The sequence below is a fragment of the Impatiens glandulifera genome, chromosome 2, assembly GCF_907164915.1.
Source record: "Impatiens glandulifera chromosome 2, dImpGla2.1, whole genome shotgun sequence".
Lineage (NCBI taxonomy): Eukaryota > Viridiplantae > Streptophyta > Magnoliopsida > Ericales > Balsaminaceae > Impatiens > Impatiens glandulifera.
The window spans coordinates 50,245,235-50,261,005 of record NC_061863.1 but is presented as its reverse complement, the minus strand read 5'-3'; the positions used below and the strand labels follow the sequence as shown (position 1 = coordinate 50,261,005).

Here is a 15,771-nt window from a genome sequence, read left to right as displayed (position 1 = left end):
AATATCTATATTTAGATTAGATTTTGAAAACATGGGAAAACAATTAAGGACCACATAATAGTTCATAAATCAAATTTGGCCAAACATTTGTGAGGTTGAAATTGTTTTTTGTTATTACTTTCCTAGTTTAAGCTTGCTTCCCTTATATTTCGACACGTCAATGTTATAGATCTATATTTCTCCCTAATTTAATTCTATAATTTGGGTATTTTTCAGATCAATTTACTAAGATATTAAAATGGTAGATTTATTTTTATTTATTTATTTATTGAGAAAAAGTGTATTAATAATATATATAATAAAAAAAACATATTTTAAAAAATAGAGTGTTTTAATAATGGTTGAAGGTGTTAAGTTTGATTCTCAATAATAACGTGGATTATACCATACTTGTTTAAGCATCTTTGTTAGTATATGTATAAATTAATTACAACAATATAATTTCTTTTGACGGAAAAATAGATTTTACCGGCGCTTACAAATGTCGCTAAAGTTTACTGAACTTTAAATTGCGACGCTAAATGTGATTTTTACAATTTGTACCAAGAAGTGGTATCTGATGGAAATGCACCACAACAGTAAACAACAAATGCGGAATTTATCCTACGTTTGGCAACACTTTCCCAAACCGTTTAAACCAGTGAGGAAGCTAACAAATAGGTATGCAAAATACAATCAACACAGCCTTAAAACAGTGAGTAACACACCAAGCAAGCACACACAAACAACACAGAATTTTAGCGTGGAAAACCCCTCAATGGGTAAAAACCACGGGACACCTAGTGCCGCTTAAAATCCACTATCACCAGTAAGAGAGCAATACAAAAGTCTTCTCTAGACAATACTAGAGGCATACAAATTCATAATACCCTTGGAAACATGCACATCAAGGATATAGAAACAATCAAAGAACAAGAAAAGAAGAATATCACCAAAAACAACTGCTACTGTTCCGGCAACGAAATCCTGACCTCCAGACCTCAGAATCCGATCTCCACCGTTCAGAATGTTGGCCCAGAAGTTGTGAAGCTGCTGTCCAAAAATTAGAACGATCCAACGGTGCAAACTCCGGCAATCATCAAAATACTAAGGCTGCTGAAATTGAAGTTTTTCCCCTCTTTTCTTTCTTGATTTTTTCTCTCTTTTGCTCTAATTTCTTGAAAAAGAAGATTTCTCCCCTTTTATATTACTCTCAAATAAGTGAATCAAGTGGGGCCCAATTAGACCTATTTGCTGGGCTTTTCTTCATTGACCAAGAAAAACAAAAACCCAACCGTATCGAATATAATATTACCTACACATAAAACTGTGCAGTTAATATTAATCTATTTTATTATCTGATTTTAGTTTGGTTTAATTTATATTCAAATATTTATTATATTTTAACATTATTTAATTTAAATTTATAAATACTTTAAACAATATATATTTATAATCAAAAATATAATTGTTCTATTTTAATTTTTTAATTATTAACAATAATTTTTTATATTCTTAACCACTTTCATAAAAAAATATATATAAATTTACAAAATGAACAGTTGCCAACTGTCGATAAAGAATGTGAAAATTAGTATTATCAACAAGAATTATGATTTGTCAGTAATGCTCAATGACAATTGTAGCAATTCCTAATGCTCTAATGAGCAATTGAAATGTTCATTTTGAGCTTTAGCGAAAATTTACCATTGTTGTAGTGTGAAAACCATAAATTTACCGACATGTACGTATTATGGTATGTCGGTAATACTAGGTGTACTGTACAATAAAATAAATATGATTTTATTTATTTATGAGGGTTAATTACATAACAAATTACCCTGATATGTAATTTAGTTTAAGGCAGAGGGCTAGCTATTGGTGATGGTATAACCACCCTGGTTCATGGGTATAATACGCATAGTAATGATTAAGCTATTACAACTCGTCAAAGTAGTTAGGTCATCCCAAAAAAATCAAAGGGTTTCAGATCGATTTCCAATAAAATAATTCGAACTAAAGATTAAAATAAGTTTGTCGAATAAGTAGGTTGAGCCATTTTGGTTACACTTGTTGGGCTAAAGGAAAGAAATGAAGGTTTTCTTTTTACTTTCTTTTGTATGCATGAACAAATTTCTCAATTCATTTTCTTCTATTTTGTTGTTGTCCATTTTAACATAATATTTAATTTTGAAAATAGGAGTGAATAATGATAATTAATCTTTTGAACACACAAGTCAACCTATAAGTTTTTTTGGTTAAATGTAATATTTGGACTAATGTTATGGACTAGATATATAATAAGGCACAAAAAATACACATGAGTCTCATAATTTTGATATGATTTAATTAAATACAACATTCATTTTTGTATATACAAGTAAATGTGGAAGGTAGGTAATGCTAATTAAGTGATCAATTATCCATTTCATATACAAAACGCTGAGCCGTAACAGTACAAGGTGGTGGGATCTGTAGACCGGCAGTCTTGGGAGAGACGTTGGAGCATTTGGAAATGGATTGTGTCGTTGTTCCGTTGAACCTTAAGTCAATATCTTGAATCACAATATTCTCGCATGGATGAGTCTTGCTGCAGTCAATAATCACCGCCACAGGTGTTGCCGAAGTTCCTCGTATGTTCTTGAAGCTCACGTTACTAATCTTCAATTCCGAAGAAGACTGCATCACACAATCATATATTAGTCAAGTGTAAAGACTCGAACCTATAAATTGTGACATAACTTCATCTATCTTTAATTAAACTAAATATATATAGTATACCTTTTTAATGCATTGGTTACTGGGGCAGTACTCTTGATCAATGATGATTGGATTGCTAACGTTGTTCATGATAATGTTCTTGAAATGCATGTTGGAGGCGGATCCAGGGCCAGGGGAAGTCGGCCATGATTTGATTCTAACTCCGTTCATGGTTCCGGTGAGTGTGCAATTGCTAACGAAGATTCCTTCCACAGGTTGTTCGTCCTTATACTTTGACAGGCTTCCAATGCTGATCCCGTGTCCTGGTCCACACCTCACCCTCTCAACTTTAATCTGCTTGCTCCCGTCCCCAAACGAAAGACAATCATCTCCGGTTTCAATCAGGGTGTCGAGTATGTTAACTCCTGTTGATCGCGCCACGTGGATTCCGTCGGTGTTTATGCTCACGCCAGGCGCACTTATCTTAACGTTTCTGAACGTCACGTTCATACCTCCCAACAAAGTAATGTGGAAGTTCTTGCTGTCCTTTGATGTTATATCTTGAATTAGCGTGTTCGTCACAAAGTTAAAACTTATTTGCTGTCATGTCATACATAACAAATTATTAATGAGTTCGAGTCATTAAAATAAATATATATATTTGACTTGTTACATACAAATGGTGACCACTTGCAGTTAAGATTTTTGCCACAATCATTTAAGCTCCAAGCCATGGCACCCTGACCGTCGAAGGTTCCTGTTCCGGAGACGGTTAGGGCATTGATATTGTTGAGTTGGATCCACGCACCGGCCTGGAAATGAGCCGGATCGGCATGGGCCAAAATGTAGCCTTCCACATGGAAGTTAATGGGTGCTTTACAAGGTCCCATAAGCGCAACTGCGTCCAAAGAATATTTACCTTGTGGTATATACACTCTGCTTGCCACTGTAGAGTTACAAGCCACACTCCATGCACTCAATAGAGCCTATATTATATATATATAACAATTAGAAGGAAAAATTAAAAAAAAAAAGTTAAAAATATATATTTACCGCGCTAATATCGGATTGGCCATCGGCTTTGGCCCCGTAACTCGTTATGTCATAAACAGCTAGGCCTGCCTCGGACGAATGCGCCAAGAGCAAGACCACGAGGGAAATCGATATCTGAGTTAAGATACAATGTTGTTTATTCATCTTGATGTGTTTTGTTGTTGGATGTAGGATCAAATGAGAGTACTTATAGTTTTTTTGGGGGGTTTTGGGTTGGGTTATGAAATAATATCTATATTTAGATAGATTAAAACATGGGCAATCAATTAAAGACCACATAATAGTTTATGAATTAAATTTGGCCAAACCTAGGTTGTGAGGTTGGGATATTTATGTTTAATTTTCTATTTTAAGTTCCTTAATTTGACACGTGAATATTATTGATTAATGTCTCCCTAGCTAAAACAACACTCTTCATGCATTTCTTCTTTTTGTGATGACAAGAGAAGTTTGACGTACGTAATTGCATGCCTATATTTAGGTTAAAATTTTCTATTATTAATGAATTTAGTTGAATTCTATATACATGCATGTTTATACTTAATTGGACACTTTGAATTTTAATCTAATCTAATAGATAGTTCAAACACAAATCAAATTCGAACTCTTTTTCAAATAAATTAATTGACATTCATATATATATATATATATATATATATATATATATATATATATATATATATATATATATATATATATATATATATATATATATATATATATATATATATATATATATATATATATATATATATATTAATATGACAAGAACCTTGTACTAAACAACTCAACTTAGTTCAAGTTCAAATAATAAGATATCAAAAATCATATATTCGATTCTCACTTAAAATGACTTAGGTTGGAGTTGGGTCACGAAACTAGTTCAATAAAAAATAATATTTTTTTAAAAAAAATGTTGTTAACCAAACCGGGGTGAACTTATTATTTATTTATTTATTTTTATTTTTTTGTTAAAAATTAAGAGAATTAGAATGATACTCCACGATTATTCACTTACAGTAAAAATCGAATCCGTAACATTTTATATATTATGTGACTCTTTTCACTTAACAACCTCCTAATGGGTGAGCTAGCTTTTATTTACATCCACAAATTAATGATCACACATTCACACCCATAAATATAATGATACCAAATTAACATAATAGTAAATAATTATAAATAATACAGCAGTAGCAAAAACAAAATATCCAGGAGCAATATCTACGTAGATCAGAATCTAAATATGTCACATAAGGTTATCGAAATTAAGAGTCAAACAAAATTAATAGCACTGGTCGGTAAATAAATAATTAAGCTAGATACATGCACCGTGAAATTAATTATATATATATATATGATACGCTGAATCCACTCAATAATTATATATGTACTAATTAGTCTCATCCACAAGTTATAATGTTACATTTTCTTCTTCTAGATGATATTGATATTTACTTATATAAATTCACTGTCGTATTATTATCTAACATGTTTTTAAATTCAAATAAAAAACATTTTAACATGATTTTCATATATTGGGGTACAGCTTGAAAGAAGTTGGAATTACAAAAATACTTAAAAGTGTGAAAATAAATCAACACAATGAAAAGAGTAAAAACTAGACCACCAGAGTTCATCCTGGTAGTCATCCTCACGTATCCGTCAATTCCTTCATTATTATCACTTCGATTCCATATTCCTTAACTTAAAAACATTTTCTTTAGAAAACCATGGACTTGCAATGAAAACATGCTTTGAAACCATATGCATCGTTTATATAAAATACATAAATAAATAACATTGTGTGGGTTTATAAAACGTATAGAAAAGTACTTGCCTGAAAATCATTAATCTGCAGGATCATCGGTCGGACTTTTCGGTCCTGGGTTTCATCATCCACGGTCCTAGATCTCTGTCAGGACCGTAGATTTTCGGTCTGAAAAAGTAGAATTTTGGGACGTGACAAACTACCCACCTTATATGGAATTTTGTCCCCAAAATTCGATCATATGGGCAGTACTACTAATGTGTTTATGAAAATGGTTTCATGAACAACATTATTTCTAATCATTATTAAAAAACCGTTTCATGTAATGCAAAACAATATTTTAAAAACAATTTACAAACTTGAAGGCCTTAGAGGTGTATCTGCAGGAGCATGTGTGTAAAAGTAGGACAACGGATTAAGTATGTAGCCCGCCCGCAAACACACTTAATCAGGCGCAGAACTTGTATTTTCCGCTTGACGAGCTCGAATCTAGGAACTTAGAGTTTGTTGAGGTGTTCCTTGCCATTGCGGACGGGTTTTTTAAATTCCGGGTAAACGGGTCAGGGTTTTCTTTTAGAAAACGGGTTAGAGTATAAATATTTTTTTTGGTATTTTTCTCATAACAGAGCAAATAGAGAGAGAGAGAGAGAGAGAGAGAGTGAATTACAGATCTAGGGTTTTCTGGTTTCCTTCTTCTTCTTGTTCTTTGGCTGATCCAGAGTGAGAGATTGGGGGAGCTTTTGATTGTGGAGTAATCCAATCATTCCTAGTGTAATCACTTCTTTCATTTGAGAGCAGGGCATGTAAGTTTCTACTATTGACATTTGTTTGATTTAGTGAAACTTATCCCTCCCGTGGACGTAGGTCGATTTTGACCGAACCACGTATATTGTGTTGTCGTTTATTGCTTTGTGCTATTTCAGTTCTTGGTAATCTGTTTATCGTCATAGACGATTTGGAATTGATTTGCTATAGGTTTTGATTTCTAAGAAGATCCGTAGTTTTGATATTGCAAAACCCAACAGTGGTATCAGAGCAGTATTGATTGGTTATCTGTTTTAACATTGGAGCAGAGTGCTCTGCTGATTATTTGGCGAAATTCATAGAAGAGATCAACTGGTTTCTTTGCTGGGTTTTTTTGTCAGTTGTTAAGGCAGTAATAATGGGGAAATCTAGACTTGATATTGTTAGTCTGAATGGTACAAACTACAGGCAATGGAAACTGATGATTAGTGTAAATGTTGTGCACCATGTTGAGAATGAGACTACGGCGTATGGTGTGTGGAGCAAACTTGAAGCTCTCTATGCTGGAAGGTCAACAGGGAATAAAGCAGCACAGGTACGAAGGCTGGTGAATCTGAAGTATATTGATAATAAATCAATTGCTGAACACTTGAATGAATTTCAAAATATTTTGAATCAGCTGAGTAGTATGAAGATAAACTTTGATGATGAGGTGCAAGCACTTTTAGTCCTTGGATCTTTTCCTGCAAGTTGGGAGACACTTATTATCACTCTCAACAACTCAGCACCAAATGGTAAAGTCAACATGGCATTTGTCACCAGTTCCTTACTTGATGAGGAGAATCGAAAAGGGGATAAACCCTCTAAATCTGATATGTTGGTGGCTGATAGAGGAAGATTAAAAGATAATAGAAGTGGTTCGAGCAGAGGAAAGTCTAGAAGCAAGTCTAGAGCTCTAAAGAAGGATGGTGCTTGTCATTATTGTGGCAAAATGGGTCACTAGAAAAACGAGTGCTGGAAATTTAAAAATGATAAAGCGAAGGGTACAGTGAAGCCCAAAGAAAAGAAAGAACAGAGTGCAGATACATCTGATTATGCTTCAGATGGTGAACTGACATATGCTTCTAATTGTAAAGACTCCTGTCTTAGCACATCTTCAAATGAAACAGCATGGATTGTTAACACATGTGCCTCATTCCATATTACTCCACACAAAGGTTACTTTCAGTCCTACAAAGCTGGTGATTATGGTGAGGTTCGCATGGGTAACAGTGGTGTGTCCAAGATAGTTGGTCTGGGTGATGTTAGAATCGAGAAAAACATGGGTTGTTTCCTGACATTGAGAGATGTAAGACATGTTTCTGATTTGAGAATGAATTTGATTTCAGCAGGTAAGCTCGATGATGGAGGCTACCATAATGTTTTCAGTGGTGGAGCATGGAAGCTAAGCAAGGGTTCATTGGTTGTTGCACGAGGTAAGAAATGTTGTTCCTTATACAAGACAAATTTGAAAATTGTCTATGATGCAGCATATTCTGTTGTGATGGAGTCATCCTCTAAGTTGTGGCATAAGAGACTAGGTCACATTAGTGAAAAGGGGCTGAATGTTTTGATCAAGAGGAATGAGCTGATGAATCTCAAGGATGCTCATCTTGAAAATTGTGAGCATTGCTTGAAGGGTAAGCAAAACAGAGTCTCCTTCAGTAAGTCAAAAGTTGAACTGAAAAAGAATGTCCTTGAACTAGTCCATACAGATGTTTGTGGTCCTATGAAGATTAAATTCATAGGTGGTGCTTCCTATTTTGTAACCTTCATAGACCATCTAGGAAGGTTTGGGCCTATGCTATAAAGTCCAAGGATGAGGTTGTAGCAAGGTTTGAGGTCTTTCACAAGCTGGTTGAAAGAGAGACATGAAGAAAACTGATGAGGGTGCGGTCAGATAATGTGGGAGAGTACATAGGCTCATTTGATGATTATTGCAAAGAGCAGGGTATTCGACATGAACAGACTGTGCCCAAGACTCCACAACAAAATGGTGTGGCAGAGAGGATGAACAGAACAATGTTGGAACGGATGAGGAGTATGCTCTCCCATGCCAAGTTGGCTAAGCATTTTTGGGCTGAAGCCATGAGCACTGCAGTGTATGTGATCAACTGTTCTCCCTCCAAGCCATTGAATAATAAGTGTGTAGAAAGCGTCTGGTCAGGTAAAGATGTTAATTATGACTATTTACGTGTTTTTGGTTGCAGAGCTTTTGTGCATGTTCCAAAAGATGAGTGGTTTAAGCTAGATACAAAACCAGGCAATGCATATTTTTGGGTTATGGTGATGAAAAATGGGGATACAGATGTTATGACCCAGTTGACAAGAAGGTTTTAAGAAGTCGGGATGTGGTATTCCTTGAAGATCAGACTATTGAGAATTTTGAAGATGGTAAAAAGCTTGATTCATACATACGTGACCTTTCTGGTCTTGAGCTGTCTCATGATGTTGAGGAGACAAGGCTACATGTAGCTTCAGACTCAGATAGTGATGATGATGTTCCTCATGATCAAGTTGTAGGCCATGGAAATGATACTGATACTGAAACTGGTCTTGGTGATAATGTTGAGGCTGATTTTGAAGTTCAACAAGAAGATAGAAATCAACAGAATCAACAAACAGAGGTACTTAAGAGGTCTACTAGGGAGAAAAGATCAAGTTCTAAGTACCCTGTTACAGAGTATGTCCTTCTAACTGATTGTGGGGAGCCTATATGCTATAAAGAGGCTCTTGAGGATGCTCATAAAGAAGAATGGATAGCTGCCATGGATGAAGAGATGAAGTCATTGTTGAAAAATGGCACATATGACACATATGAACTGGTTCAAAGACCAAAGAACAGTAAAGTATTACAAAATAAATGGGTGTACAAGATCAAGCAAGAAGGTGATGATAACAAGACAAGATACAAGGCTAGGCTAGTTGTCAAAGGTTTTGGCCAGAGGCATGGAATCGATTATGATGAGATTTTCTCACCAGTAGTGAAGATGACTTCTATCCGGGTGGTGTTAAGTCTAGCTGCTAGTATGGATCTTGAGGTTGAACAGCTTGATGTCAAGACTGCATTTCTCCATAGTGATTTGGATGAAGATGTTTACATGGAGCAACCTGAAGGTTACAATAAGAAAGGTGAGGAAAGTAAGGTGTGCAAACTTGTCAAAAGTCTGTACGGTTTGAAGCAAGCACCAAGGCAGTGGTATCTTAAGTTTGAGTCGTTCATGACAATCCATGGGTACATGAAGACGTCTACAAATCACTGTGTCTTTGTACAAAAGTTTTCTTCTAATGATTTTATTATACTTCTCCTATATGTTGATAACATGCTGATTATTGGGAGATACAAGCTCAAGATTGCCAAGTTGAAAAAGGATTTGGCTAAGTCTTTTGAGATGAAAGACTTGGGTCAAGAAGGACAAATTCTTGGAATGCAGGTCATTCGTGATCGGGTGAAGAAAAGGCTATGGTTATCTCAAGAGAGATATATTGAGAAGATTCTAAAACGATTTTGTATGGACAAGGTAAAGCCAGTTGCTTGTCCATTGGCTACACACTTGAAAATAAACAAGACAATGTCTCCCAAGGATGAAGAGGAAAGACAAGAAATGTGCAGTGTTCCATATGCTTCAGCAATAGGTAGTCTGATGTATGCAATGGTCTGTACAAGACCGGATATAGCTCATGCGGTTGGAGTACTTAGTCGTTTTCTTTCAAATCCCGGTAAGACACACTGGGAAGCGGTTAAGTGGCTAATGAGATATCTTCGAGGGACCTCCAAATACGCTTTGTGTTATGGTACTGGAAAGCCACGTGTTGAAGGGTTTTCTGATTCAGATATGAGTGGTGATATTGACACAATGAGATTAACTTCAGGGTATTTGTTTACTTTTGGAGGAGGAGCTGTATCATGGCAATCTCGTCTACAAAAATGTGTTGCTTTGTCTACTACAAAAGCTGAATATATTGTCATTACTGAATGTTGTAAAGAAATGAGATGGATGAAAGAATTGTTGAAAGAAATAGGCATTGCACAAGACAGGTTTATGGTATTTAGTGACTCACAGAGTGCTATACATGTGAGCAAGAATCCAAGTTTCCATTCACGTTCTAAACATATCCAAAGAAGGTACCATTGGATCCGTGAAGTGCTCGAGAAGAAGGAGTTATACTTGGAGAAAGTGCATACAGATGAGAACGAGTCAGATATGATGACAAAGGGCTTGCCAAGAGGTAAGCATGAGATATGTTGTGTCAAAGCCGGAATGGTTCTAGCAGGAGCGTCACGATGATGAATGTTTATAGCAACATTCTCCCATGGCTCGGAAGGGGGAGAATTGTTGAGGTATTTCTTGCCATTGCGGGCGGGTTTTTTAAATTCCGGGTAAACGGGTCAGGGTTTTCTTTTAGAAAACGGGTTAGAGTATAAATATTGTTTTTGGTATTTTTCTCATAACAGAGCAAATAGAGAGAGAGAGAGAGTGAATTACATATCTAGGGTTTTCTGGTTTCCTTCTTCTTCTTGTTCTTTGGCTGATCCAGAGTGAGAGATTGGGGGAGCTTTTGATTGTGGAGTAATCCAAACATTCCTAGTGTAATCACTTCTTTCATTTGAGAGCAGGGCATGTAAGTTTCTACTATTGACATTTGTTTGATTTAGTGAAACTTATCCCTCCCGTGGACGTAGGTCGATTTTGACCGAACCACGTATATTGTGTTGTCGTTTATTGCTTTGTGCTATTTTAGTTCTTGGTAATTTGTTTATCGTCAGAGACGATTTTGAATCTGATTTGCTACAGGTTTTGATTTCTAAGAAGATCCGTAGTTTTGTTGTTGCAAAACCCAACAGAGTTCATATCTATCTCTTGTTGTCGCTAGGCTAGAAAAGGAAATAATTATTAATCAGGTTTTAATCCAAACTTAGAAAAGTTAAAATTTTAGTTTATCTTTTAATGCCTAGACAAATGTATTACCTAGTCGTAGCCTCATCTTTTTGTCTTATATTTGGTTATATTGTGATTTGTGGCAGCAGATTATTTAAGAAGAAAAAATTTAAAATATTTTTTTTAAAAATATATAAAATGTATATAGTCGATCTCACAAAATAATTAGCGCCTATGCATTAGACAACATATATATTGACCCTTAAGTCTAATTTTTCACTTAAATTAATTTTGTATTTTATTTAATTTTATTATGTACAAGGTTAACATGATGGAGCGCACAGCCATTTCATATTAGGTTTAGAGACTACTTATTCATATTTACTTTGAAGTTTAACTTGTAAAATTATTATTATTTTTATTATTAAACTAACTTCAGTTTTTTTTTTCTTTTTTCTTTTAATTTTTTATCTAGCAAAATACTAAATAGTTTAATTTTAATATTTTTAACTGTTCTCTTATAATTATATATGGACGTTAGAAAAAGATTAAAAGATTACCGGAACTATTATTTCATGAAATATTTATAAAACTATGAGTTTTCGAGAATTTAGTTACATGTTGAAGGAACTCGTTATATTTTGGATGTATTTTTTAAATTAAAGATGTTTGTAATAAATGGATAATAAAATCTATAAATCACATGGGATGTTATAAATGGTGGGATATCCTCACATAGATTTTGGGTTTTAATTAACCATGACTTTTCTTCTTCTTTCTAATTGTAGTAAATCATTCTCATAAGTACCCGGTTTATATTTAATTATTTTTTCAAAGATTTTAATTCATAAAAAAATAAGTTAGAATGTTGTCCATTAATTAAAAATAATGAATATTTAGTATTTTATGTATTTATTTAATTATATATATATATATATTGAAATTAAAACGCTGTTATAAAATAAATATTAATTAAATTCAATGAAACGAGCATTTATAAAATTAGCTAGTTATAAAATTAAATGTGTTTTACCGGCGCTATATTATGCGTCGCTAATTTTTCCGACTCAATATTTGCGACATTAGCGTGTTGTGCGCCGGAAATGCAGTTATTTTCTTTAGTTTAGCCTAATTTGTGGTAGTTTTTTACTTGTTTCTCTAAATTAATAAATTTCATTATAATGTTTGTACATAATATAAGTACAATAAAACCTCAACCAAAATATGAATATAACAAAGAATGTTTTAATAAATTATAATAAATAACCTCCTTATAAATAGTATAATCGATTATTCTAGTTATGTTGTTTGAGGGTATTTATCGTTAGCGGCAAGGCTCTCTTTCTTCCTGTTCTTGAGGACAAGGTACCAAGTGTAGGCCTCAAGCATGACTGCGTTTACGCCGAAAAAGATAAGAATTCCAATATAAGCTTGTTTCCATCCCTTTGCGGGATTGAGAATCTCCAATCCTTTGAAGATGTTGATAATGGTGAGGATGATCACAGTGTATCCTACCCCCCAGTGATATAAGTTCCAGTAGAATCTATGCTTGTGTTCTTTATTTGGCCTCAACAACAACGCAAGCAACTAAAACCAAATTTATTATAATTAGTCTTTTAGCGTCGAAATTGACCGTCGCTAAAAGAAGCGTCGATTAATATGTTATATAGTGTATAATTTTGACTTTTATCGTCGAAAATAATCGTCGCTATATATACCTGAAGTGTTCCGAGACAAAAGAGTGTGATACCGATGTTCCTGTGCATTGTGTTCTGTACGCCGGATTTCTCTCCGAGCTTCAATCCGGTGACCCAACCAGCAACTCCGATCATGTAGGCTGAGGTTTGGCAAGTCACATGAATATAGAACCATAATGGATCGGCTGATTTAAACACTTTCAGATATCGTGCAATCATAGCCCCTAATGGCATTAAAATTCCCCAACTTATGGCATTCAATATTCCATGAATCTGTAAAAAAAAATGGATTTTCGTAATTACCATTGTTTGTTATAAACAAGAGAACAAATAGGAACAGAGTGTTTACATTTTTGTTCTTCCCTCTGTCGCCGCCTCCACCAGTTGACTGAACTGTTCCTCCGACAAAATCAACTGTCCCCGTCGACCTTATATTAGCTCCATTAGTTAAATGCTTCCCTGGGCTGTCTCCAGAAAGAGGACCCATTTGCCATACCTGATTAAAACTACTCCGGCCAGCAGGAAGCTCAATCTTGGCGTAGATAATCATTTCATTATTCACTAACTCGGCTGAAATGTTGAGAACTTTGAAACTCAATGAACCTCGAGAAAGACTCGTGCCATAACTTGTAATGGAAGAAGTGTAGGCCTGCATGGCTCCTCCGGAGCTCTGAAACGCAACCAGGGTCTGGGCACCTATCATACCGGACCCATCGACGTTGATGGCCCATGCAATCCAGTTTGAAGAGGAAACGTCGGTGTGTCGGTAAGCAATGTCGACGGTGTGATTGTCTTGGTAGTAATTCCAATAAAGGAAGGAGTTAAGCGCCGGGAGGACATTACACTTGGAGTATGTCATGTCACCGGAAAGTGACGTAGGGTTGCAATCCTGAACAAAACAGAGTATAATAATTTATTTATGTAGAGTTGGAATTGAATGCTAAATTAATTACATTTCTGTCTTGCTGATTGTCACTTGAATGAACTGTTGTTCCATTGCCGAAATCAACAGTCCCCAATGACCTAACATTAGCTCCGGTCAAGTTATGTCTCAGTGGTGAGTCACCGGAGAGAAACCCAGTTTGCCATACATGATTAAAACTACTCCGGCCGGCTGGAAGATCCAATATAGCATATATAATCATCATCTGATCATTATTCACAAACTCAGCTGAGATGTTTTCAACATTAAAGCTTAAAGGTCCTTGAGAAAGGGTAGTGGCATAATTTGTAATTTGAGACGTGTAAGCTTGAACGGCACCTCTGGAATTCTGGAAGGCTATGAGAGCTTGGGTACCTATCATGCCGGAGCCGCCGCCGACGTTGAGGCCCCAAGCAACCCAATTGGAAGGAGAAACGCCGGTTTGAAGGTAAGCAATTTGGACAGTTTGATTGGGTTGGTGGTAATTCCAATGAAGGAAGGAATTGAGAACGGGAAGGGAAATGCAGTTGGAGTATTTCCGGCCGCCGGAGAATGAGACAGAGTTGCAGTTTTGAGCTGAGGAGGATGGAACCAGGAGATTGATCAAGAGAGGCAGTAGTATTAAAGATGTTGCCTTTTCTAGTTGCTTCATTTCTTGATCTGTTTTCAATTACTACCCAGTTCGCCGGAATCTTGATCTGTGTAAATGGAATGTATTTATAGATGATTCCGTCAGGAAAGGTGAGACTTTGGAGCATCCGGCGAAGAAGAAGAAGAAGATTTCAAGAGAGAAAGAACGGCTGCGGGACGGCAAGAAAGTTTTTTTTATTATTATTTAGAAATTCTTAGTTAGAATCGAGAGTTTTACTTGTAATTAGTTCTCTATTTTGTTGATAATAGTTGTTGTATTTTTCTATTAAATAAAGTTTTTTATCTTAAAGAAGAAAAAATAAATAATATTTATTCATCTTTTATTTAGTATTAAGGACAAATTGAAGATTTTTCTAGTCGTTACGTTGATTTTGTCATCATATGTTGAAGCGGTCCGGTCCGGTTCTGCCTGTTATCGGTTTCCTAGAGGATTATTGTTTTTCTGTTTTTTTATTTTTTTTAAATTGAGGATTATTGTATTTATAAAGTTCTTTTTTATGTATAATTTAATACTCTTTTTTTCTTTTTTTTATGATTGTGAGTAACTAAGAATACTATTTTGTTTTATTTTTTACAAATAGTTGAAAATATTTGTTTTAGGTAACTTTGATTATCAGTTTATTATTATCTTGATTAAGTTTGGTTTGAATTTTTAAAATTCACGTTTTAAATTAAAACGTTTTTTTTTTAATTAAATATGTAAGTGATCCATAATTTATTTGGTAAATTTTTGATACTTAGCTTATTTGAATATAACCGAAACATGACTCCCCTCTAATTCAGATAATTACCTTATTTTTATTTTTATTTTATTTTTTTATTTAGAGGGTTATATGTTATATTTATATATGTGCATAGTCACCACACCATTAGAGTTCTAAAATTCAACCCATTAAGAAGTCTAATGGTAAGAGTCAGATCACGAGTTTGATTCTATTTGAAAGCACTTTAAATAGAAGTAGGTTTTCAAATTCTAAAGGGATGTGTTGGGATTTTTTACCTTTTTCATTCATTTAATTTATTTTTATTTTTTTAATTTAGAAAGGTAATACTATCTCATAATCAACATCTCTCATTTCAATTTAACATGTTTTTAAGTAAAAATCAGAGTATGTAGATTTGAGGCCATACAAATAGGTTAACTTAGATTCCAATATGATATTGCAAAACATATCCAAGGACATTAGGAGGGCTAGAAAAAGAATACTTTTTTTCCCTTTTTTGGTGTATGAGTGAAAACTAAGTGTGATTGACAATGGCTGGTTGTGTTTAAAAAAAGAATGAAAATGGATGGTATGGAAAAAGAAAGATGCTTTTGCTCCATTGATGGTGATT

At 34.6% G+C, this 15,771-nt stretch overlaps 2 protein-coding genes across 2 annotated transcripts; both read right to left on the bottom strand.

Annotated features, from left to right (window-relative positions):
* Positions 1 to 2,394: 2,394 nt before the first annotated feature.
* Positions 2,395 to 3,670, bottom strand: LOC124924845 (exopolygalacturonase-like). Its single transcript, XM_047464834.1, has 3 exons — positions 3,357 to 3,670; positions 2,761 to 3,279; positions 2,395 to 2,658 (listed from the first exon to the last, which is right to left on the bottom strand). The coding sequence occupies exons 1-3, from the start codon at positions 3,567 to 3,569 to the stop codon at positions 2,395 to 2,397; spliced, it is 996 nt and encodes a 331-aa protein (XP_047320790.1). The 5' UTR covers positions 3,570 to 3,670.
* An 8,768-nt stretch (positions 3,671 to 12,438) lies between these two features.
* LOC124924844 (cytochrome b561 and DOMON domain-containing protein At5g47530-like) lies at positions 12,439 to 14,468 on the bottom strand. Its single transcript, XM_047464833.1, has 4 exons — positions 13,817 to 14,468; positions 13,165 to 13,752; positions 12,885 to 13,133; positions 12,439 to 12,753 (listed from the first exon to the last, which is right to left on the bottom strand). The coding sequence occupies exons 1-4, from the start codon at positions 14,435 to 14,437 to the stop codon at positions 12,466 to 12,468; spliced, it is 1,746 nt and encodes a 581-aa protein (XP_047320789.1). The 5' UTR covers positions 14,438 to 14,468; the 3' UTR covers positions 12,439 to 12,465.
* Between the last annotated feature and the right edge of the window lie 1,303 nt (positions 14,469 to 15,771).